The following is a 24,088-nucleotide window of genomic DNA, read 5'->3' as shown; positions in this document are numbered from 1 at the left end:
TTGGGTAGGATGGAAACCACCCAGCAATGGCTCCCACCTCCCTTGCAATCCAGGAGTTACACTCCCAATCTTATTTGTTTAACTGCTTATATGATGTATAATGAAGTAAATTTTACTGTGTTATTTAAATGTTTTAGATGAAAAGATTATAAATAGTCCTGTCCCACCCACTTCTTAAAAAAAGTTCATTTTATCTGTTGGTAGAATAACAAGGCAAAATGAGTTTTTTTAAATGTAAAAAAAATTAAAAAAAAATTTTTTTTTTGAGACAGAGTCTCACTCTGTCACCCAGGCTAGAGTGTAGTGGTGCAATCTCGACTCACTACAACCTCCGCCTCCAGGGTGCAAGTGATTCTCATATCTTAACATCCAGAGTAGCTAGGATCACAGGCATGCGCCACCACACCTGGCTAATTTTTGTAATTTTAGTAGAGACGGGGTTTTGCCATGTTGGCCAGACTGGTCTTGAGCTCCTAGCCTCAAGTGATAGATCCGCCTCTGCCTCCCAAAGCGCTGGGATTACAGGTGTGAGCCATTGCACTTGGCGGCAAAACAAGTTTTGATGGATGTTTTCTGCTAAGGCCTATAGGGGGCCTCTAACTTTGTTATACAAATGGTGGGACTGAGATATCAGTTGACCTAGATTCAGCCCAAATTTTTATCATCCTGCTTAATGTTCTTTGGCTTTGATTATGTACATATTCCCTATTGCATATTCCTCCCTCAGACACAAAAGCTCTTTCTTATTATGAAAAGGTCCAAGGTATGATTTTATACTGGGCAAAGCAGAATAAAATGGATAAACATCAGGAATAACTGTGACTAACAGATTTGATTCTGGGGTGTGTATGCAAATCCCTTATCATTCTTATCATTTCCATTGTTCAAGTTCTAACAGAAAACTGTCATATTATATTTGGGCTTTGTGTTCTTAAGCACTTGAGTCCATTAGTTTGAGTGACGTTGATATACTGTTATAAGATTCGCTCAGTCACACACAGGGCAGCTGTTCGAGATATTAGCAGTGTTTTCTTGGGAGTGCAGAGTGTGCAAATCTTGCCAAAGCATGAATGACAGAGCACGCCACGAGAGTGAAAAACAAGCCTCCCTGCAAACCTCGCTTCTCTTTGTTACCCTCTGACCAAGGAGGGCGAAGGAGGGGGCTAAAGAAACCCAGAGATTCCTGGCAGGAAGATGTATGTCACAGACAGGGAGGAGAGGGGTAGGGTAGCACGTCTCCTTTTGGAGGAAACAATTTCCTGGAGACGGAAATACCAAAGTCCAAGACATCCAGTGAGAATGCTGACTGCTTTCCAGGATAGGAAGATTGCTAGTGTATCTAAAGCTGGGGAGACCCTTGTCTCCCTCATACTCTGAGGCTGACTCATGTTCAGGGGCGGGGTTAGGGCAAGGAGTACATTGACCAGTAAGACCACGCTAAGCAGAGAATGAGGTGTGACACACCAGACACCGGGGTAACACACATTTCTCCAAAAAGTTACCCGTGCACTTTTTATTGGAATGAATGAAATAATTTATACTTTGCTTATTTCCAAAAAAGAGTTGAGATGCCTAGCTCTGCTATTTGCTATGCATGTTTTCAGTGGCCTACTTCTGATGACTTTTCTTGGGCACTTCATGGACCAAATCCTTTTAAAGATGTTGGCCTATCTTTTTTTTTTTTTCCTTGATTTTTTTCTTGAAATGTTGGCCTTCCTTAAGTTACAATAAAGCATATTTTGATGTAATGGAAATTAACTCTTGGAAATGAACTTGAAGACATTTAAAACAGTCTACTTATTAAAAAAAAAATTCTTTTAGAGGTGAGCTGACAAAAGAGATACCTGGGGAATAAATAAGGACATATATTTCATTGATGATGTGTTGGTGAGAAGAGGTCTTGCTTTTATATATCAATATCAGACATGTTTCTTTGCATTCTGAGAACTGTATCCATTTTTTAGTACTTTTAGAAAATGCACTGATAAATGCGAAAAGGAGATAACTCACTCTTTTAGTTCAGTATTCGGGCAGCTGTTAAAAAGCTTTGATTCTTCCTCTAAAAATAGTTTGGTGTGGGGCAGTATCAACATCCTTTCTACAAAAGATGCATAAAAACTTGCATATCACAATAGACAAGACATCTCCAAAAGATTTCACTGTTCTCAGTGTGAAAATAGGCAAAGTGGATTCTCTCCATACACATTGCAAGTATGGGGTAGAAATATTTTTAAATTACAGGTTTGAATGGACAAAACAGGAAACAATCCTTTCATCTTTCACCACTCTTAAAAACTGTGTTTCATTTGAAAAACTCATTTCTTTTTTTTTTCTTTATTATTACTTTTATTTTAGAGATAGGGTTTCACCATATTGGCCAGGCTGATCTCGAACTCCTGACCTTGTGATCCACCCACCTTGGCCTCCCAAAGTGCTGGGATTACAGGTGTGAGCCACTGTGCCCAGCCTTTGTCTTTTTCCAAGATGCTCTGTCATTATATTAAGTGATCTGCACAACCACCCTGGAAAGGCAACACTAGAAACAGGATTCTGACCTGAGATAAAGGCATAGAGTCTGAAAAAAATCTAGATTTTGCTACACGACGACTTCTTTTAAGAAAACTTCAGCTTATTCAGGCCCTAAACATCCTGTGATCTAGGGGACACAGGCTAGTTGATTGCTTGATCATTCTGAAGGCATATGTGAGGCAGGGATATGGGTTAATAGGCTCAATTCTCTCTTTGTTTAAGTCAATCACTAATAATGTATTGTTCTCTGTAAGGCACATTCACTCTTCAGAGTCATTTTGGGGAATTAAGTATTAAATGGAATTTTCATTAGAATCTTTTTCTCAGAATTCAAAATTCCCCATTACTCACTGGTTTAGAAGGACCTCAGTGCTGCAACTAAGGTGGGGACAGTCTTATAAATTGGCGCTAATTTAGAGAAAAGGCCAGTTTGAATTATCAAACTTTTGGAATAAGAGTAGGTACCTAAAGCTATATAGTTTTATTACTTTCAAATCTAGCCAATATAAGTGAAATTTCAAGAGACTGCAAGGCTTTAATAAATAGCAGGACTTGTAATTAAATTCATTAAATTCCCTAAGACATTATTTTCTTAGATGTAATGACAACCTTTAGCCCAGTCCTTGTTAAAGAACTACAAATTCCAGATCAAAGGGGTCTGGATAAATGAGAACATGTTGTACCACATTCCAGAAAACAGTCTTGCAACCTTAGAAATTACCTCTTTCCAATGGAATTATTATCTCAACATTTTTAGCAGGCTTCTCCTAAATGTTTCCTAATTTCACGTATAAAACACAGGGAATTTGCATGGAAAATCTTTCATTAGGGAAAAGGAAACACTTTAATTTGAAACTGAGCTAACACTGATTTTGGGCCTTATAGGGCAAGGGCAGGATCAAAGAGGGGCAGTTGGAGAAGGGGAAGAAGAGGAGAAGAGTTAAGGTGGATGAGAGAGGAGGGAAGGTGAAATGTTTTATACGTTTTAATACAATTTTTGCCTTAGGGTTTATATCTTGTGATAATTTAGTTTTAAAAATGAAAGGTAAAAAAGACCAGGTATTTAACAAGTAAACAATTTTAAAGGTCCTTCTCTGACTTTAAATACTTCCTTATTTATGAAACATTAGCTGAACAAACAGTAAATGAAGCACTGGGTCAAGCTTTTTTCTTTATGGTAGACTTTATTTTCAAGGCTAGGTTGTTGGACCAAAAGATATTTTCCAGAAACCTTATCTCAATTTTGTTGATGAAGTCTTGTATGCAGGCCAATTTACGCTGGTTTCAGGAAGTGAAAGGACTGTTGATCACTGGTATATTCTTGTCAAGTATTTCCTGCAGATAGGACTGCAGAGCGTAAAATTAGCTGATGGATGACCAGAATCTACTTATTGACTGCAGGCTGTGCAAAAAGCCAATTTGGATAATTTCAGAACATAACTGAATCAAAGCAGCCTCAAATCAAGTAGCCTCAAAGATATTCCCTACTGGAACCCTTGAAAATGAGCATATTCACATAGACTACAGTGGAAAAAAGCCTATGGTAGAGCAAACTCAGTCTCCTCCAACATTGCAGATTAAACAAGAGGAGAAACAGTCATTTCTCAAGAGGACAACATGTTAAATAGGACCTATGCTTTTTAAACCCAAAGAAAGAGTTTTATTAATTTCTTTTTATTGATTCCTTTCTGTTTTAAAAACACTTGCAGAAGTAATGAAACCAGATATCACTCTCATTTAGTTATTTATGATTTGGAAAAAAATTCAGTTCTTGAACACGTCAAAAATGAAGAACACAACCAGACACCTGGATGATGGCAGGCCATGGATGTTAGAATTGGGTTTTAATTTGAACTTAAACTTAACATCACATTCTGGAAGAGCACTGGGAGGGGACTGGAGCCTGGCTAAGCTCCATGCTCGTGGACCCAGGGCAATTACCTTGCAGCCTTCACACGTGATACAGCGGTAGTGATACCCAGTGGCTTTGTCACCACACACTACACAGAGCTCGTCCTTGTCTAAGTAACTGGGGATGTACCCTGTGAAGGAAATAAAAGGAGGAATATTAAAAAATAATATGTTAACATCAAAGACACACGATAGCTAAGGTTGCAAAGCCAGAGACAAAATTGGTTTGCCAGGAAGCTGTAATGACAAAAAAAAAGACTTAATGAAACCAAACAGTAAGAATCTTACGCTCGTAGAGTTAACGTAGGCCCAGGATTTCAGAATGCCTTAGAAATAGCTCACACCTGCAATCCCAGCACTTTGGGAAGCCGAGGCAGGGGGATTACCTGAGGCCAAGAGTTCGAGGCCAGCCTGGCCAACGCGATGAAACCCTGTCTCTACTAAAAATACAAAGAATTAGCTGGGTATAGTGGCGGGTACCTGTAGTCCCAGCTACTCAGGAAGCTGAGGCAAGAGAATCACTTGAACCTGGGAGGCAGAGGTTGCAGTGACCTCTGTGTCATTGTACTCCAGCCTGGGTGACAAGAGTAAAACTCCACCTCAAAAAACAGAAATAGCTGTGATCACTTGCTGTGCAGGTGGGAATGGCAGGAAGGCTGCAGAGCCAATGACTCAAGCAGAGAGGCCAGGATTTGAGCATTTTGAGTTCTAGATAACACATCTCTTTAACAAGGCTGATTTCAAAGCCTGTTTTCAAAAGATTTGATCCACTTTGGAATCATAGTACCATGCAATAAATTCAGAAAACTTTATAACTGGAGAGGTCCTGGGAGATAAGATGATGAAGTACTTGTAAGGTGAAGAAACAGGCCTGCAGAGGTTTGGCCTTCCTCAGGGACACACTGGAAATTACCAGCAGGACTAAAACCCTGGTCTTTTAACTTCCAGCCCTCCAGTATAATATGCTGTCTTTTTCTAAAAATAGAGAGTTAACTTTAAGTAGAATGAATTTTGCCACCTAAAAAAATTAGGTAAACTTGTGATATTATGATATGCAATCCAACAACACTTGGTAGTGTGGAATGACAGAGGTTTTGTTTATTAAGAAAAAAGGAAACTCCAACCATGATAACTCTCTCTTTTAGTGGTCAATTAATTTATTAGTTTAAATTCCTTGACCAAGGATGCTAAAAAGCACAAAAGCAGAAGCCTCCTGTTTCCCTCTTGTCTTTACTCCTTCCTCTTCCTGTGGAGAGGATGCTCAGACATAGATGCTGATTCAGGAGGGCAGGTTCAGTCTCCCCTGTATCAATGGTTTACCATAGAAGCACACAGCTTCACATAAGACCAAACAATCAAAAGGAGGCAGGATTGGTTGGGATGTGAAGAAGGAAGAGACTGAGTAACAATCCTTCCTCCTTATCATAGTCTTTACAAAGTTTTTTTGACTCAGTAAACTCTTTTTGGTTTCAGTAAATGTTAGCTAGGTTGAAATGACTGATGCCTTACTGTGTATTTTACCATGACATTTCTAGACCTTTTATTAAACTAGGTCACTGAAGTATTGCTTTTCAGAAAAAAAAAGCCATTATGGAGACAGAATAAAATGAATCCATTTCATAATTTCTTAGATATTATTTTGCTCATACTTTAATTTGGAAAAATTTTCCTTCTTGGGAGGCAGATACATGACTTGAAAGTGAGGTTTAGTAATGTATAGGATTATATTTTTAAATATCACAGCTTTTCTTAGTTTACTTTTGCATCATGCAAACCATGATTCATCTGTTGAGTTCACTGCAAGGGTTTCAAACTCTCCTCAGTAATTTTTAAAAAGGGAATTTTGGGAAGGATCTGGGCAGGGAAAAAAGGGAAGCAGAATGCTTTGTGTGTTCATACAATCATTTATCTATGAACTCAGAAAACATTTATTTAGCATCTACATGTGCTTAGTATTGTGCTAGGTGCTGAGAATATAAAAATGAGTGAGACATGGTTTCTTCTTTTGGAAACTTATAAGCTGAGTTCTGTTTCTATAGCCTTGGTCATTCCTCAATGAGAAAAAGAGAGGTGAAAATGAAGGGAAGAATATGAAAAGATGCTCTACATCATTGCAGGGAAATGTAAATCAAAACCACAATGAGATACCACTTTACATTCACTAGTATGGTTTTAACAAAAATGGCAGACAGTAACAAGTGTTGGTAAGGAGGTGTGCTCATGTGCTTTTGTATGCATATAAAGACCTACTAATGAAACACAAAGTAACTTTTGAACCACAAAGTAACTCAATTAGGAAAACAGGCACCTTCCTGGTAAAGGCAGATGGAATATACAGATCCATACTGTCAGGAAAACTACATCTTGACCTCTTATACCTCAAGGTTATATACAATTAATCCAACAGAATAAAGACTTCCAAGTTCTTGGTATCAAGTACAGAATGCAGAGATAAGGGAAAAAGAAGTATAGGTCATTTCTGTCTAATCTCAGGTATGAGAACTAATTGTAATACAATTGAACACTGTTGTACTTGTGGGATATGACTTGGGAGGGGTCACAACAAGTTGTCCAAGAACATGAACCAGAGTTGGGAAGACGCAGGTAGTTCCTGCCCCCCTCATAGTCCCCTACCCTATCTCACCAGACCTCCTGGCTTTAGCTTTTGGCATTGGCAGCCAGACACTGAAGATTTCTTCCTACCTGTAGTTCAACAATTTATGTAGATGGTCTTTAAGGCTCTTGTGGAATCCAACAATAATTCAGTCAGTGACTGGAATGGACCTCCTTTCATTTACTCTGCCAGGCTGAGAGGTGGTGTGCTTTACTCTCTTATTTCTCTTAGATTATCTTCTTCATGGGTGGAGGGGGTTAAATGTCTTTAGTTACATAATCAAACCTTCTACAGAAACATCTACTTAAGTTGGAGGCAGTTGCTTACATGATCATACTAGTTTCATTTCAAGAGATGAAATATTCTTATCATATCTTTCTTTCTTTTCTTTAAAATATTAACTGTGAACCATCTTATTTATTCAAAACAGTCCCCACAGGAAATGATACATCAATCATTATGCCTAAGTCCATTATTCTTCATTAAATAACTTCCGTCAGGGAATAACATCCCACACATAGTGCTAGGTAGGTGAGGATTCTAAGATTGCTGAACATGATTGACAACATTATATACTAACCAATTCTCCTAGAGAACGTAACCATTTCTTGCTGTTGTACTTAAGTGCCTCCATCATTTTCCTTTGTCATACTCACCAAATGAGTTACACAATGGCCAATATACCAAACTAAGAAAATGCACATGTATCATTAGTTTTGTTGCCAAGAGTGGACATTAATGGGTGTGATAATGTCAGTGTTGAGTTCTGCCTAGAAACAAATAGACACAATCCTGGAAGCTACAGCTGTTCATCTGAGAAACCGCATCTGCTAGTTGTCCAGGTGACTGCTAAAGAAGCCTGGTCAATAACCCTCCAGAAAAAATTAAGTCCCATGACAATATACGGTAGTTCAAAAATGATATATTTCCCCCAGCTCTTGTCTGCTCAGATGTATTGTTTTTCAGATTAATACATTATGCTGCCACTTTATCAAGCATATTTTTATAAAAGCAAACTCCATCTGTTTGTTCAACAAAGGACTTGAGATTTTTTCAGTTGACATTTGGCAACGTCTGGTTAATTGCTAAGTATTATCTTGCATATCTTGCAGTTAATGCTATTTAAAAAAATGTTCTCTGCGGGACTTGGTGTGTAGAAGGGGAAATTTTTGTACATTTGCACTGCAAATCATGCAACAGGTAATAAGCTTGGCTTCTTGGTTGAAAACAGATTCAGTGCCTTCTTCCCTATGGGCAAATCAGAAGACTGGCTAGCTTAATTCTTTTGAGTGAATTATAATAGCATCTCACGTCCTAGGAGGAGAAACACTGGTTCCTCTTGTCACCTTGGTAGATACATGGCCCTTAGGGAATAGAATATGAAGCAGATTAATCTTGAGGGTAGATCTAAAACAAAAGGTGCCGCCAAGGAGAGTACATGTAGCAGCAAGTGAGAAGAGCTGAGTTCAGAGATCTTTTCCAAACTGCGAATCTTACCGTCTGTATAAGATCACTTGCCTAGCAGAACCAGTCCTGGCATCTTAAGGGAGGGGCTGTGATTTTGTGGTAGGGGGAAATACTTTGGGTAGCTCAGAGAAGTTAAGAAGTTCCATGTTGCTGATTCATCTTGTGGAACTATCAACTCAGAGCCATCAAGGACCTGAAGTGGCTTGGGACAGGATGGAGGATGAGACTATATTTTATCACCCTTCAGGGAGCAAAGTCACTAGCATGCTTAGTCATTTTTCTGATTTTTTACTGAGCCTCCTCAGTTCTTCCTGCAGCTCAGATACTTCTGATTTAAGCTTTTTTCCCCACCGGCACCTTCTCTGTATCATTTCTTTATATACTTAAAAACCTTGAAAGGCTTATCCTTTAGCCTTTCCCTAATATACTAATCCTGATTCTTTTTATATTTAATTCTTGGCATTAGGTACCAAGCTCTATACCATGTTAATCTTTAACCCTGTGATAGACACTACATTAAATTAAATCACCCATTCATCCATTTGTTTAACAGCATGTACGGGTGTACTGTGTGGGAGACACTTGGTACAAAGTTGAAACAGCATTAACTTTGAGGCCTTTTCTCATTGCTGCCTGCAAATCCTCAGCAGAGCTGCCCAAGGGGCTCTCATTTCACAAAACCTTTCCTCAGAACAGCCATTGTTTTCCCACCCTCCCTACCTCCACTTGGGATCTTGGAGTCTCTTTCTTTACATTTTGCCCTCTGGCTGGCTGGGCCCTGGTGCTGGAGGACAGCAGACAATGGCTTGCCAGGCTTTGGATTAGAAGCACTGGTGGGTGGAGGATGGGCGAGCAGAAGGAGGACCAAGTAGAGGTGTCAATCTAGAAAAGGGGATGAGGACCTGATGCCAAGGGACCCTGAATTCTCACTGGAGGCTTTAGTGCACAAAAAGGGATGACAAAAGTTTTGGATTATTTCTTCTGACTTAAGAATTCCTGAAACTAAAACATATTTTTTAATTAAAATTTTTTCCCACTTTTATTTTTTTGGACAGGGTCTCACTCTGTCACCTGGGCTGGAGTGCAGTGGCATGACCATGGCTCACTTTAGCCTTGAACTCCTGGGCTCAAGCAGTCCTTCCACCTCAGCTTCCTGAGTAGCTGGAACTATAGGTGCACGGCCACCACACCTGGCTAATTTTTAAGTTTTGTAGAGATGGGGGTCTTGCTATGTTGCCCAGACTGGTCTCGAATTCCTGGGTTCAAACCATCCTCCTGTCTCACCCTCCCAGAGTTTTGGGACTACAGGCATGAGTCACAGTGCCCAGCCTATTTTTTAATTTTTAGGGCCTAGTTTGGGCATGATATAGTTTAATCTATAAGAAATACCTGGTGAAATGTTCCTTTCATTATCGCTGTACACTCAAATCCTTAATAGCTGACATAACCTTTCAATCTACAATTACAGGGAAAACACTTGAAGATGCAAATCACTAAGAAAGGAAATAGGTTGATATAATGAGTTCAAGTCAGGATGTTAATTGAAAGGGTGCACATTCTGGCAGTCTACAACATTTGCCTCTCAGAGTGTTTTAAAAAACCTTAGCCAATTTTTAAAGCCAGGATATTTCATAAAACATACAGAATTCTTTCTTCATGTGAAAAACAGAAAGAACTGGAAATATTGAACCCAAATTCTCACAGTGTAACAATTAACTGAACTGAAAGGTAGCCCTACCTCCCAAGAAGCAGACGTCCTCTTTAGCTCTCCATAGTCAGAACCTGTCTTGATTGTGCCCCCACTCTGAGGCTAAGCATCAGTTGCTATTTATTTTTGTTCTTGCATTATACCTCTTCATAAATAAAGAAATATTTCATGGAATTCTTTGTCTTTATCAAGGTGGAAAGACTTCTTTTTTTTTTGAGATGGAGTTTCTCTCTTGTTGCCCAGGCTGGAGTGCAATGGTGCAATCTCAGCTCACTGCAACCTCCACCTCCTGGGTTCAGTGATTCTCCTGCCTCAGCCTCCTAAGTCGCTCAGGTGCCCATTACCATGCCCAGCTAATTTTTATTTTTAGTAGAGATGACATTTTGCCATGTTGGCCAGGCTGGTCTCGAAATCCTGACCTCAAGTAATCCACCCTCTTCAGCCTCCCAAAGTGCTGGTATTTCAGGTGTGAGCCACCGTGCCTGGACCTAGAACACAATTCTTCATGGAAGTGAGAAATATTCTTATCATATACCATGTAAGCATTATGTGTCTTGGTTGAAAAATTTTAATTAAGCAGCCATTGTAAGACTGCTTTTAAAAATTAGATCCTGGTTTTAAAAATTGGCTCTGCCCACCCCACCCCCCACTTTCCCTCTCTCTTTCTTGATACTTGGAGGCATTGGAGTTGTAGAACCCTGATACTGATGAGATCATTTCCTGTTTTAAAAAAGGGCATGAATTAGAAAGCAGGAAGGTAAAGTCATCAGAAGATTAGGGGAGGGAGCAGAAAGAGTCACCAGAGATGGGTGATAGTTGCCTCTGATTTTGCTGTGAGAAGCAATTTATAGCTTTGGGCTCATGCAGAAGCACACACAGTTATGTCATGTCTTACACCCCGAGAAAAACAAGTGTCGTTTCTTTACCTGAAAATCCATTCAGAATGGGATTCAAGGTTATAGCTCTAAAAATGTGGGCTATCAGCCCTTCAGCCTTACGTTACACAAAGAGGAAGGAGCTGTTGCATTTGTCATCAGAACACCATCAGTGTCCTTATGAACTCTACTGCTCTCCCTGCAGGCGTATCCTGCGGTCATGTGGACGTGTGCTTTAGGGAGCGCAAAATAAAAGAGGTTACTGGTTTCATGGTGCTTATGATCTAGATAGATTTGACATAAACAAGCAAACATGATGAGGAGAACCCAAATCCCAACAATGGAAATGAGCTATGACATATATGTAAGTGTTATGTTGCGTGTACTTATGGTTATGTAGGTTCAAGTGTACTCCATTTTGACAGAAGTCAATATATGAACATTTAAATATGACATCTGGAAATGGAGGAGGGATTTTAACATTATAAAAAGATCCTTTATGAAAGATCATTTACTTCAGATATTCTCTAAGTAGTAAGTTCTTCACCATTAATGCAGTGGTCCTCAAGTGGAGGTGATTTTGTCTCCCAGGGCACATTTGGCAAATTCTGGATACATTTTTGGATTCTGTAACTGCTGTGTGTGTGTGTGTGTGTGTGTGTGTGTGTGTGTGTTTGCTAGAGGGGCCAGGTATGCTGCTAAACATCGTACAATATACAGGGAGAACCACCATAACAAAGAATTATGTGGCCCCAATGTCAATAGTGCCAAAGTTAAGAAACCCTAACATACTTTATAATATATTAATTTTCAAAGGTGATTTACACAAAGGGTTCAGAGCTATTGTATAAAACAAAGGATATCTGCTTTTGAAGGCAGGGCTGGTTGAGAGCAGGGGTGATGGAGAGAATGTGTCGCTGGTCAGTAGAAGAGGCCGGTGGGCTGTGAGCTGAATTGGTGACATAAAGTGATGCAGGCTGACAGTGGCAAGATATACCACCAGGGTGTGGCTGGCAGTGGGCGACAGCTGGAAGAAAGCATCTCAGTTCAGGGATGGAGACTGGGGTGACAGAGAGAGGAACTCAGGTAGAGACTGGCCAAGATTTCTGGAACAGAGGATGTGAGTAAAAGCCGAAAGCCAGAATCAAAATTGAACTCTTGAGGGCAGGGAGGAGTTGGTGGAATTTGTGGTAATAGAAAGGGGCCCAAAACTTTGAGAAGGAGCCCTGTGATGGTGTAGAGTGTGGGGAAGAACTGACCACAAAAGGCTTCAGAAAGCAAGAGAGGGTGAATCCAGGGGGAAGAAAGACAGGACAACATGGTGGGATATATCTGCAGATAGAGAAAAGGGGTGTATGGGGTGACTACTCAAAAGCACATTCTAGGAGTCTCCAAGAGAACTGAGGAGATCCTCTAAAACAGCTGGTACCCAGGGAGCTGATAAGAGCGAAGTACCAAGGACAGCGCACGGAAGTTCAGCATTCCCAAGGCTCTGGAAACAGGAAGACTACAGATAACCAAGTGGGCACTGGTGAAGCCAGGGACCCATAAGAAGATGGGGTCATATAAGCTAGACCAGAATGGGTGGCAGAGTGGGAAACAGCTTGACTTCAGGCTGAATGCACCTGTGTGCTGGGAGCTGAGAAAAAATCATTGTGCTTGACTATGAAAAGGTATTCATGGAGCTATGCGAAGTGGTGGATGTGAACTTCATATGCAGAAAGTCGGCAGTAAACCCCTTTCCTCTATAAGCCTGCCAGGCGTCTGACTCCATTTGCTCATAATGCTTTGGACTCCTACCGTTAGCTTTCATTATGAGTAAGGGCAATGCATGCTCTGGATGAGGTTAGGGCATTCAGTGAAATATCTGAAGGACATGCCTTTGACAAGACAGTTAATTCTCAGGAAAGAAAAGGAAAGAGTCGGCTCACTCTTTTGTCTGCACTTGGACTTGGTTTGGAAACGATTATTGCTCCTCACTTTGCTTTCATTTCTGGGTGCCAAGAGGCACTTTCATTTAACCTTTTGTACAGTGTATGTGTTCTGTATTTTTAAATGTTTTGTTATTGTTCTCTGGACTGGTATTGTCTCTGAACAGTATATGGGTGGCAGTATCTAATTTAAAATCCTAACTTTCCATCAGTATCCTTAAATTACATACATGTTGTTGAAAAATCTATGATTGCATGAACCACTTAACTATTACATTTAAAAGAGATTATTTAATACTCAACAGTTCACTGGATGGACTGTTCACATCTGTGTTTAAATTTCAAGTAGAGGGGAAGAGTAAGGGGAGAGACAGGGAGAAAAAGAGAAGACAGAGGAAGAAAGAGATGGAGGGAAAGTAGAGAGAGAGACAGAGGGAAAAGAAGAAGGAAAGGAAGGGAGAGCTTGAGAAAAAAACATTCCCCAACTTGCCACTTAATTTTCATTTCAAATGCCTATGTAATCGTTCACGTGGACTTAACAGAGCTATAGAACACAAAACAAATTTAAAAAAAGAATTTTGTCGCCAAGTCAGAGGGGCAATGAAAGCAGATTCAGAAAGCACAATTCTGTGTGGAGTTTCTGTTTCAGTTATTAATTTTTCTTTCTGCTCAACTAAAAATGTGGTTGTAGAGAAAGAACATAAACAGTCAGAACCAAAACTGAATAGGACAACCCTCTCACCCCCATCTCCTTGATCCTGGCTTAAAAACAGGAAATTCTTATTCTCTTGGACATGATAACCAACTCTAGCAATTTTTTGAACATGCAATTCCTATCAAGTAAGATGGCATGTCGAAGGTCAAGCAAAGAATCCCGTGCAGGAGAGTCGCCCAGGGCAGACTCCTGGGAAGATGCTGTTTCAGCAGACCCGACTGGCCTGGACCAAACTGAGAGGTCAACCTGCAAAGCTGCCTTCAGAGCAGCCAGATGCAGATGCAAGCTGTTTGGGAATTTCAGAATGTAATTAGAATTTGTGGTGGAAACAGCTATCACTTCCACCTCCAAAGGTTGTTTTTTGAAAGAAAGCAGAAAAGAAGAGGAAAAAAGTCAACTTTTTATTTTGATGAAGGCTCAGCCACAGAGGAGAAGGACAACACCCTGGTTGCCAATTCTCTTCCATCTGATTCCAAACTTACTCCCTTCTTCTCCTGCATTTGTGGGGGCCAGAAGTGTGCAGTCAGCACTGGCCCCGTGAGGGCTTAGTATAGCATTTCACAGCTAGGTCACTAGAATGACAGTAAGTATCGTATCTTCTGAGTGAATGGTAGGGTTCTTTTCATTTGTCTCTAACTTTTAAAAATAAAAAATTTGTGTTCTCATAATCCATATGAAAAATAAGACAGATACTACAGTCCACATTTCAGCCTTCCTCAATGTGAAAATTACATTGATTTTTCCCCTCCTCAATTCTTGAAGCTTTATTTTAAATGTGATTCAATGAACTGAATCTGGCTCTTCTTTGTTCATGTTCTTAATGCTTCAAGAACTTGATAAGTTATTCTCTCTTGGCGATGAATGCAAAAGAAAACTTTGTAGAAAAACAATCCAAAGAAAACTAAAAGTCATTCTCAAGTCTTACCATTTTTAACATCAGGTAGTGTAGCCTTCCTTTATTTCAACAGTTTGTACCTATAATAACTTTTTTTAAAACAAGATTGTAATGTTTTTAGAAGATTCTCTGTATACTAGAAAATAAAGGCTAGGAAATAAGCCATCCTTAAAAACATAAAGAAAAAGTTAAGACAGCTGCATTATTAGAGTTTATAAAGCTATAATGACAGCAATGAACACAGACGAAGCAATTATGAATTTTTATCTATTGTGAATAGATAAAAATCCAATTGGAAAATGAGGCCTGCCCCACTGAACACCTGTTTATAGTCTTAATTTTGCCTTAATGAGACACTACTGATGTTCTTCAACACAACAAAAATCAATAGTGGATCAATATGGATAAACATGTTGGGTATAACCTTTTGTCCTAAGAGACAGTTAACAGCTGGGTTTAGTTTTACTGGGATTTACTTGAAGACTTGTAAAAGTAAATAATGGTGCATTTAAGAATATTTGCCTGTTTTGATTTAGTGAGTTTGGCAGGTGGCGGTGGCCTTTCAATGACATATGGCTTTGAAATTACATCAATATATGCATACAATGTGTCTTTTCCTCTAGTTCATGCATCAAATTAATTAGTAAAGAATCCCTGGTTTAACATTTTATAAGCAAATATTCCCCAGTGCTGATTGAAGAAAACACAGTGAAAAGACAAAAGAGAAAAGAGCCTGAAAAGTTCTGCAGGAATTTTTGAGAATAGCAGCATGACCAGATAGATTGACAGATACCAATATTTTCTTACAACACTACAAAAGGCATATCCAAGTATGTTTAATGAGGCAATGTTAATTTCTTCTTTTCAAAGTTAAATTACTTATTAAATGAAATAGCACATGTTCAATCTATCTCAAATGTTTCCATTAGCGGACTTACCCTCTGTGTCCCTTGTAATAAATGAGATTCTGATGGCCTTCAAAAGGATACAAAACTCTATATTTGTAAATAAAAATTAGATGAGCAGCTCTAAATATATTTTATGCTGTAATCCCCTTAATATTTCATAATTGGAAGTTATAGAATAACACTATATATAGTAAAAATTAAATAGATTCTAGTTTTTGTTTTTATAAAATTTTGTTCATTTGTTTTTATAACAGACCACTTTCAATTATAGAGTCACATTAAGAAAAGCAAATGATAAATTTTATAGAAACCACAACTAAATAAACCACATTATGTTTTAAGATTAATGTAACAGAGAAATTTACTTTTGAGGATCAAAGGGCATCATGTTTTTGTAAATTATAGAAACGTGTAAATTTGGTTCTCTATGCAATATCCTATAGATCACATAGGGAAAACATGAGATTCTGGCATACGTGAACTAGAATTTACCCCATTTTCAAAAGCATTCCTATTTGCCAGTTGCTACTAAATGCCCTGAGTTCTGCCTGTTTGTCTCTCTTACCTTAGTTTTCAGTAACACAAGACATGTTCTATTGACAAAAATTTAAATAGCATTATAAGGCACAGTGCCTATTAAGATTAATAGATATTGTTCTGGTTTTAATATTAGCTATTTTGAAGGGTGTTTCACTTGCTTTCATAAAGAGAGTTCACTTGATATGACTGGGACACAATGGCAAGGTAAAGTTTATCAGTTTTGTTTTGAGCTCTTCTGCCATCCAAACATATTGGAACAAACATTCTTACAGTTTGACATGGTTACAGATAGATTCTTTACCATTTACATGGCTAAGTAAATATATTAAAATGAACATTTACAGATCCTAGCATATCAATATTATAGTACTATTAAAGAAATCACTAAAATATTTTACTAACTAGTTAACTAAAATAAACTTTCAAAATGAAGTGCCAAGAAAAAGTTAAAGGAGTTTTTAATCGAACCCGAACTGGGGAGAATTATCCCACTTCAAATACCACAACACCGACCTGCAAATGGGAAACCTTTTACATATTTTCTTTCGCAAAGAAACTAACAATAGTCACTTTGGGCAATATATACACACACATGCAAAATACAGCCCTGGAGAGCCAACTCACTCCAGCTTTCACAGATGAAGGAAAAAAAGTGCTTGGAAATCTTGATGTTCACAGAGTCCTTCAATCACCTAGCAACCCCTCTTACTGCCGTTCTTAATTGTGAATATTTAGCGTTCAAATTCAAAGATTTGACGAAGCTGATGTAAACTGTAACTTTAAAATGAAACGAAAATAAACAGTGAAACTTCGAACACATTTAAGCAAAATGGTCCCTACCTTTTTTCTGAGAATACGATGGCGACTGCACTTGAGAAAAAGTAGGCTTTTCTTCAGTGAAATATTCAGGTTGGCTGTATTGATTCAGGGCCATGTCCAAGTCAGAGTCCTTGCTTTTAAACATGTTTCCAGGGTAACTACAGGTATAAGGCTGATTCACTGCCCAGGCCTGTTCCATATATATGTTGTTACTGGGCACAGCCTGAGCATCGCAACCACTGTAACCCGGACTGTCTTCGAAATACGCGTAATAATCAGTGGACTGCATGTAGCAATTGCTGCCGGCAGCTGGGTGCACTTCATATATTTCTTGCATACAGTAGTTCATTTTGTTTCCCTGGTTCAGTTTCTACTTTACATATACACACACTCTACGCATGCATTCGCTAGCCCCTTACACCCTGAGAGCTGGGCATATACGCAGAGAAGCATACATACACATGAAATGCGAAGGGAAGATGAATAAACACCACCACCAACACAGCAACCCAGCCTGCTTTACTTTGTAATAGCACCTGATGTGCTAAAATCCTATTTAGACTGAGGTGTCTTTTGAGCTCTTCTGCCATCCAAACATATTGGAAAGCAGATTTATGACTATCAAAGGTCTTAAGCTGTGCATGCAGCTAGTTAATTCCTGGGGAAGATGGCAGGCAGGTAGGAATGACCTCCACCCAGATAGGGGAGTGTCAGCGCGAATGTTACTCTGAAGCTGCTAAGATTCATTTTATACGCTGTTTTTAACCCCTTTTAACATGATTAGAAAATGATTACTCATTGTTATGTCATTTTGGTTGACAGCTTAAGCATGAAACATTATAAAGACATCTTAGAGAATATCCTTGGATACAAAGAAAATCCTAAAATCAATAATCTAGTTTATTAGCATGAACCAGAGAAAATCCAGTAGTAATGAGCCTGATGACTGACCGACTCCAAAACATTAATCTAGCTGTGCAAATGTTAGTGGTTGAATCTGTTGTCGAATGTTACTGACTGGCTTTTAATACCAGGATCCAGCCATCTTCCCATGACACATAGGTCCCATTGGGTTTTAAAACATGCCAAGGAAGTACACAGTTGAAAATGCTGCTGATGTCTGCAAGTGAGTTTTATTCTGTTCCTTGCACATGATTATTTTCTACCTCAGAAGCACTAATCTACATGAGACCTAAAGCTTACATTAACTGTTCAATTCTGTAATTTATGTTTTCTTTACAAAGGCATGAGAGAGAGCATATGGCAATGCCCCTAAATGAGGAATACTCCTATTATATAGTAGTTTTCTTTTTCTGTTGGTGCTTAATAATACTCTGACCAGTAGTGTGTGGAAAACTGTAAGCACTTATCATTTTATTCCCATTCAAATCTGCTTTTGAGATTGTTTTCAAGGTTTAATGTGATTTAAGTGGTATTCATGTACTTAAAGATAGTGATCAAAAAGGGAACAGCATTTTCTGTAAGAATCATCACATCTTTTAACTAAGAAGTTAACAAATACTAAATGAGATTGTAAATGCTTGCTAAGAGGACTACTAATGATAGTTGCTCCAAGTGGATGGTGGCCAGTGTGTGCATGTTACGTATATGCATAGCTGTAGATCATGACATCAGGAAGGGCGGATGCTGCTCTTCTATACTAGGGATTCCTTCCATTTCTTAGGCAATCTGTTTTCAGGGCTGGGCCTCAGGTAGTGGCATTTACATTTGGCTTCCTGCTGGTCCATGAGCATGTGACCTTGTTGGTATTTCTCTCTAAAGTACCATGAACAATGTAATATTGTAATTTTCAATGGTGAGACCTTTGCTTTGGACATGTAGCTCCAGTCATCAATTGCAACATGGAATTCTGGGGCAGGGACACATGGCAGAAGTAAAGAGGGTATTACAGTCATTCAACAAACTATGGGGTGTCTGTTAAGTACAAAGCAGGGAGTTGGTGGCCACAGAGATGGCCGCTCAGAAAAACAATCACCATTCCTGCCAATAAGCAGCTTAATAGCATGTGTATTGTATATACAGTCAAGTGAACCAGAGTTGTGCTGTCTTTAAGTGCTGACTTTTTATAAATGTAGTAAAGAAGCCATAGACTTAAGGGAAAAAGGTGAGGAATTATAGAATGAGCAAAAGATGCGACAAAATTAGAAAGGAGACCCAGGCAGACCTATGTGGAGGACAGTAATGACTCCTTTAAAAACTGCAACTGATATAAAACAAGCAAAAGCATGTTCTTCAGTTGGTATATATTTGAACCTGGAAAATGAATCATAATATCCTAGAAAGCATGAAAAGCTACCATAAGGAATAAAGAGCACAGCTAACATTTTAATCATGTTTTTACTTTCCACTTACTCTTAAAACAAATAAAAGATTTATTCACAAGTGTTATTAAGAACACATATACAATATTACAATTAACATTTTCTCCCTACTGGAAATGTCAAAACATTTCCTTGCAAGCAATAACTATGTTCTGAAAACTCCAGGAAAAAGGATCCAGGCCTTATGTTTTTTGTCTGATCTCATTTATTTATCTCAAATTTCCCAAGACTAATCTAAAAATTAACCTTTCAATAAAGCAGTTTTCTTTTCTGGCAAATGTACATGTTCCAAAGTCTCTTTTTCTGCTTAAGAGCTGTGTGTTGAACCCATTTGATTTTGCAGTTTTGCCCAATGCATTTCCTGGCTCCCTCTCTTTTTCATTAAAGGCAGAAATCCAAGCAATTTCTTGCTTTTCATCAGTAACAATATCAACTAAAATCAGAGCCTCAACTTTTATTCCAAAAGAACACTTAAAAATAATTTTCAGAAATCTCTAAATATGCTTGAAAAATTGGAGAGTTATTCTCCCCTGGAACTGGATATAAACACTACAGTGAAAAAGGAAAGAACGGCTGCTGAAAAACTATTTCTCTCACTTTTTGCTAAACATCTGAAAGATCAGCAGCATTTTTATTGAATTAAAAAAATCCTGAGTTCTCTCAGAAATCTTTAAACTAAAAAAAGTTTCAAAACATATTTAAGAGCACTCACTTCCTCACTAATGTTTATTGTTTGGAGAAAACAGAACAAAACATTCTGAAACACACTCCTCATACCAAGTGGGAATACTCTTTACTTGTAATGAACGCACGAAACTCCTATTTCTGTTAGTTGAAAATGGAGTTCAACACTCACACTGAATTTGAAATATGGCCCCTCACATCCTGATAGAAGCGATCACATCTGTCACCTGTGATCAGTCTTGCATGCTTCTTTGTAAAGTCAATAGAGCAATCTAAACATATTATGTGTCACAAATGGGGTAAGCTTCAGTAAGGGTATTGTCTTATTTTCTTGATTGCCTGCTCTAATCATTTAAAGAGCAGCTTAAGAGTTATTTCACTTATAGTGCGTCCCACTGCCTTAAATAAACCAGGAGGACTTTAATAATTCCCATTAGAAGTGTTTCAATCAATAATAATTTATTATATATATATACACACATATATATGTATATATGTGTATATATAATAAATTATATACATATATATATGTGTATATATGTATATACATATATAATTATATATATATATATATATATATATATACACACACATATATACGTATACATACCTGTGAGGTTTTCCACGCATAGGTTGTATACACACACACACACACACACACACACACACACACACACACACATATATACACATACACATCTTTGTCTATTCTTGGAAGGAAATAACCTAAAAGGATAAGACTAACAACCTATGCGTGGAAAACCTCACAGGTAAACAACAAACCCTCAAGGTCTCAGAGGAGGAAAATTGTTTTTCTGTCTCTTTTCCTCTATTTTCAATTGTGTTGGTTCTCAAATACAGCTGCACATTGAAATCACCTGATAAACTTCTTTTTTTTTTTTTTTAAAGAGACAGGGTATCATTCTGTAGCCCAGGCTGGAATCCAGTGGCACAATCATAGCTCATTGGAACCTTGAACTCCTGGGATGAAGGAATCCTCCTGCCTCAGCCTCCCAAGTAGTTAGGACTACAGGTGCACATCACCATGCCCAGCTAATTTTCTTTTTTTAGAGGCAGCATCTCCCTATGTTTCCCAGGCTGGTCTCAAACTCCTGGCATCAAGCAATCCTCCTGCCTCGGCCTCTCAAAGTGCTGAGATTACAGGTGGTGGTTCACACCCACCACAGTCAGCCCTGAGAAACTTTAAAAACACTGATGCCTAGGTGTCACTCTTAGAAAGTCCACTTTAATTATTATGTGATGAAACTTTAGCAACAAGATTTTTAAAAGAAGTTCCCAAGGTTATTTGCATAAGTAGCAACATTTGAGAACCACTGTTCTACTAGATGTGTGACCCCAGTCCCTTCACCAAGGACCAGGGAATCCTGTGTACTAACTCCTTTTTCTTCATTTGCAGTTTCACTACATGTTTCCCTTAGTTCTTAGAAATTTACCCTCTACACTTCAGCCAGGTTTCACCTGCCTTTAAGTTAACCAGTCAAGCAGAGGAGGCAGCACAAAAGGAGGCAGGCCAGGAAAGAAGGAAATACAAGAAGTATAATAAACTTGGTATGGGGACACAGGAGAAATCTGCGTAGGGTGCTGCGGATGGCTTCACAGAAGAGGTGCCAGTGAGCTGGAATTGAAGAGTATGTAGGACATCAGCAGTGGAGGCCTGAGGTATGCAATGGCCGAGCAGAAATGTCTTAGGAAGGGTGCTATCAACGAACTGTACTTGCAAAAAGGCACATAAAGAAAGATAATTGATAAGTCTTAAAGCAACTGGTCAGAGCCTTTTAACTTCTACTCTAATGATTGTTCTTTCTGTTTTAGAAATTGAACCTCTAAATTCTAGTTGGGTTCATGACCCCTGAGAAAAAAAACTATACATCCCAGTTTCTCGTTTATCAATATATGTCTGTGTGACTAACTTCTGGCCAATGAGACGTAATAGAAGTGTTGTAAGGTAGTTTCTAGGAAACTTAAAAGACAGATTAAAAGACAACTGGCGCATTCCATTTACCTCCCCTTTGTTTCGACTTTCTGCTCCCTGCAGTGACTGGAGCCCCAGCCATCATTTTGGTCCATGAGAATGAGAAGTATACTCTAGGGATTGTGGAAGAATGACCTGGAAAATTCTAGGTTGCTGAAATACACAGAATAGCCCTACTAGCTCTGGACTGCCAACCTCTGGACTTTTTTTTTCTCTCAAGAAACAGAAATAAACTTATTTAGGTCCCAGTTTTCTTATTTGTAAAACAGAGATAACAGTACTCACTTCATTGGTTATTGTGAAGATTAAGTACATTTATATAAGTAAAGCATGTAGAGTGATGACTGGCATAGTAAGAGACATAATTTCATATATACATAATACTTAATTATAATTTATATACCTATATATCTCTCTCAGGTTTTGTCTTGTGCTACTTTCTCTTCTCAGTCTACACTCTAGCTCAGGGTCAGCAATCTTCAGCCCGTGGGCCAAACATGACCCACTGCCTGCTTTGTAAATACAGTTTACTGGAATACAGCCTTTATTTGTTACATATTGCCTGTGGCTGCTTTTGTGCTACCATGGCAGAATTGAGTAGTTTCGAGAGAGACCTTATAGCCTGCTGAAAATGTTTACCACCTGGTATTTTGGAGAAAAAGTTTGCCAAGCCCTGCTCTAGGTGATCTCATCCTGTCTCATAGCTTTAAATACTAATTATATGTGACATCCAGGTGGATATCTCCATCCCAGATGTCTTCTCTGAAACCAGGATCTTATATTCAACTATCAACCTGACATCTCCATTTGCCCAATCAATGGGCATCTCCAACTGAATTCTTTCTAAAATGTGTTCCTCTCACAGTCTTCCCATCTTTAGCACCACCATCCACCTGGGAGCTTAAGCAAGTAACCTTCGAGCCAACTCTTCTCTTCCCTTCACTACTAAAATCCAATCCATTAGCAAGTTCATTGGTTCTTCCTTCAAAATATATGTTTAATCCAACTCCTTCCTTTTCTCCACTGCCATCATCACAGTCCAAACCATTATCATCTCTTAATGGACTCCCTTCTGGCTTCCTCATTGGCTTTGGGTCACTTTAATATTTTCTTGACGCAGCCACCAAAGAGTGCTGTTTTACAGACTGCAAATCAGATAATGTCTTTTCCCTGTTTAAAACCTTCGGTGGCTTTGTACTGTATTTAGAACAAAATCCAAACCTCTACCAAAACGTGGCCCTTCCCCACTTCTCATTAACCCTCCCACTTCCTTGACATAAACCAGAGCAGCATCTTCATTGTTCCTTGGGCACTCCAAGTTTTTGCCTGCCTAAATTCAAGAACGCTGCACATGTTCTTTCCTGTGTCTGATATCTTTCTCCCTTCAGCTCTTCACAGGATGGAGCCCTTCTTATTCATTTGGATGGAGCTTAAATGACACTTTGTGTGTCAGGAACCTCTTGATTCCATCAGAGGCCTGAAAGCCTTGACTCTCGTCACATACATAACAACATTTGCTTTCTCAGAAAAAAGATGAAGGGCTCTTTATGCACCAAAATCCCTGTGCATTAAAAAAAAAAAAAAGATAAAATGCTACATACTGCAATAAAATGTTACATACTGCAGTAAGTGGATTTTCTTAGTCTTGAAAGTTCCTGGGAGATATCTGCCTAAAATCGAACCAGTTTGTTCTTTTATATTTTCATCACAAGAGAACAGAGGTGGTACTGTTTATTAAACCTACCTCAATTGAGGTTATGGAATTACAGTGCCAATCATCTCTGCCCCAAAAAAGATTGTAAAAATGATTGAGACATTTCCTGCCCTTTGAAGGAGCTACTAAAATTGAGGAGAGTTCTCCTTAAAATGTAAAGAAGCATGGGTCTCCATCTTACCACTGAAGCGCTGAAGCACATCTAATACATATTGGGGGAAACTAAAGAGGTGTTATTATTTAGTACACTATTTTTGTGCACTAAAGAGGTGCACAAAAACTTTTAGAGCATGCTTTCTTGGACTGTCAAGGTCTGGAGTCTTTGGACTCATTGCTTTTTATTTTTTTTATTTTATTGCATTTTAGGTTTTGGGGTACATGTGAAGAACATGCAAGATTGTTGCATAGGTACACACGTGGCAGTGTGATTTGCTGCCTTCCTC

At 38.7% G+C, this 24,088-nt stretch overlaps 1 protein-coding gene across 7 annotated transcripts in view; it reads right to left on the bottom strand.

The window, feature by feature from the left end:
- The window catches only part of THRB (thyroid hormone receptor beta), a 373,141-nt gene that overhangs the window by 28,891 nt on the left and 320,162 nt on the right, over nucleotides 1-24,088 (bottom strand). For 5 of the 7 annotated variants that reach the window (XM_017506231.2, XM_017506230.2, XM_017506229.2 and 2 more), the window contains one exon: nucleotides 4,471-4,571. In XM_017506231.2, coding sequence (XP_017361720.1) covers nucleotides 4,471-4,571 — 101 coding nt within the window. Of the gene's footprint in view, nucleotides 1-4,470; nucleotides 4,572-16,933; nucleotides 17,458-24,088 lie in introns of those variants that run through there. The other 2 variants (XM_017506233.2, XM_017506228.2) reach the window with 2 other exon arrangements.

The sequence above is a fragment of the Cebus imitator genome, unplaced genomic scaffold (genome assembly GCF_001604975.1).
Source record: "Cebus imitator isolate Cc_AM_T3 unplaced genomic scaffold, Cebus_imitator-1.0 Scaffold351, whole genome shotgun sequence".
Taxonomy (NCBI): domain Eukaryota; kingdom Metazoa; phylum Chordata; class Mammalia; order Primates; family Cebidae; genus Cebus; species Cebus imitator.
This window is presented reverse-complemented; position numbering and strand designations above follow the sequence as displayed.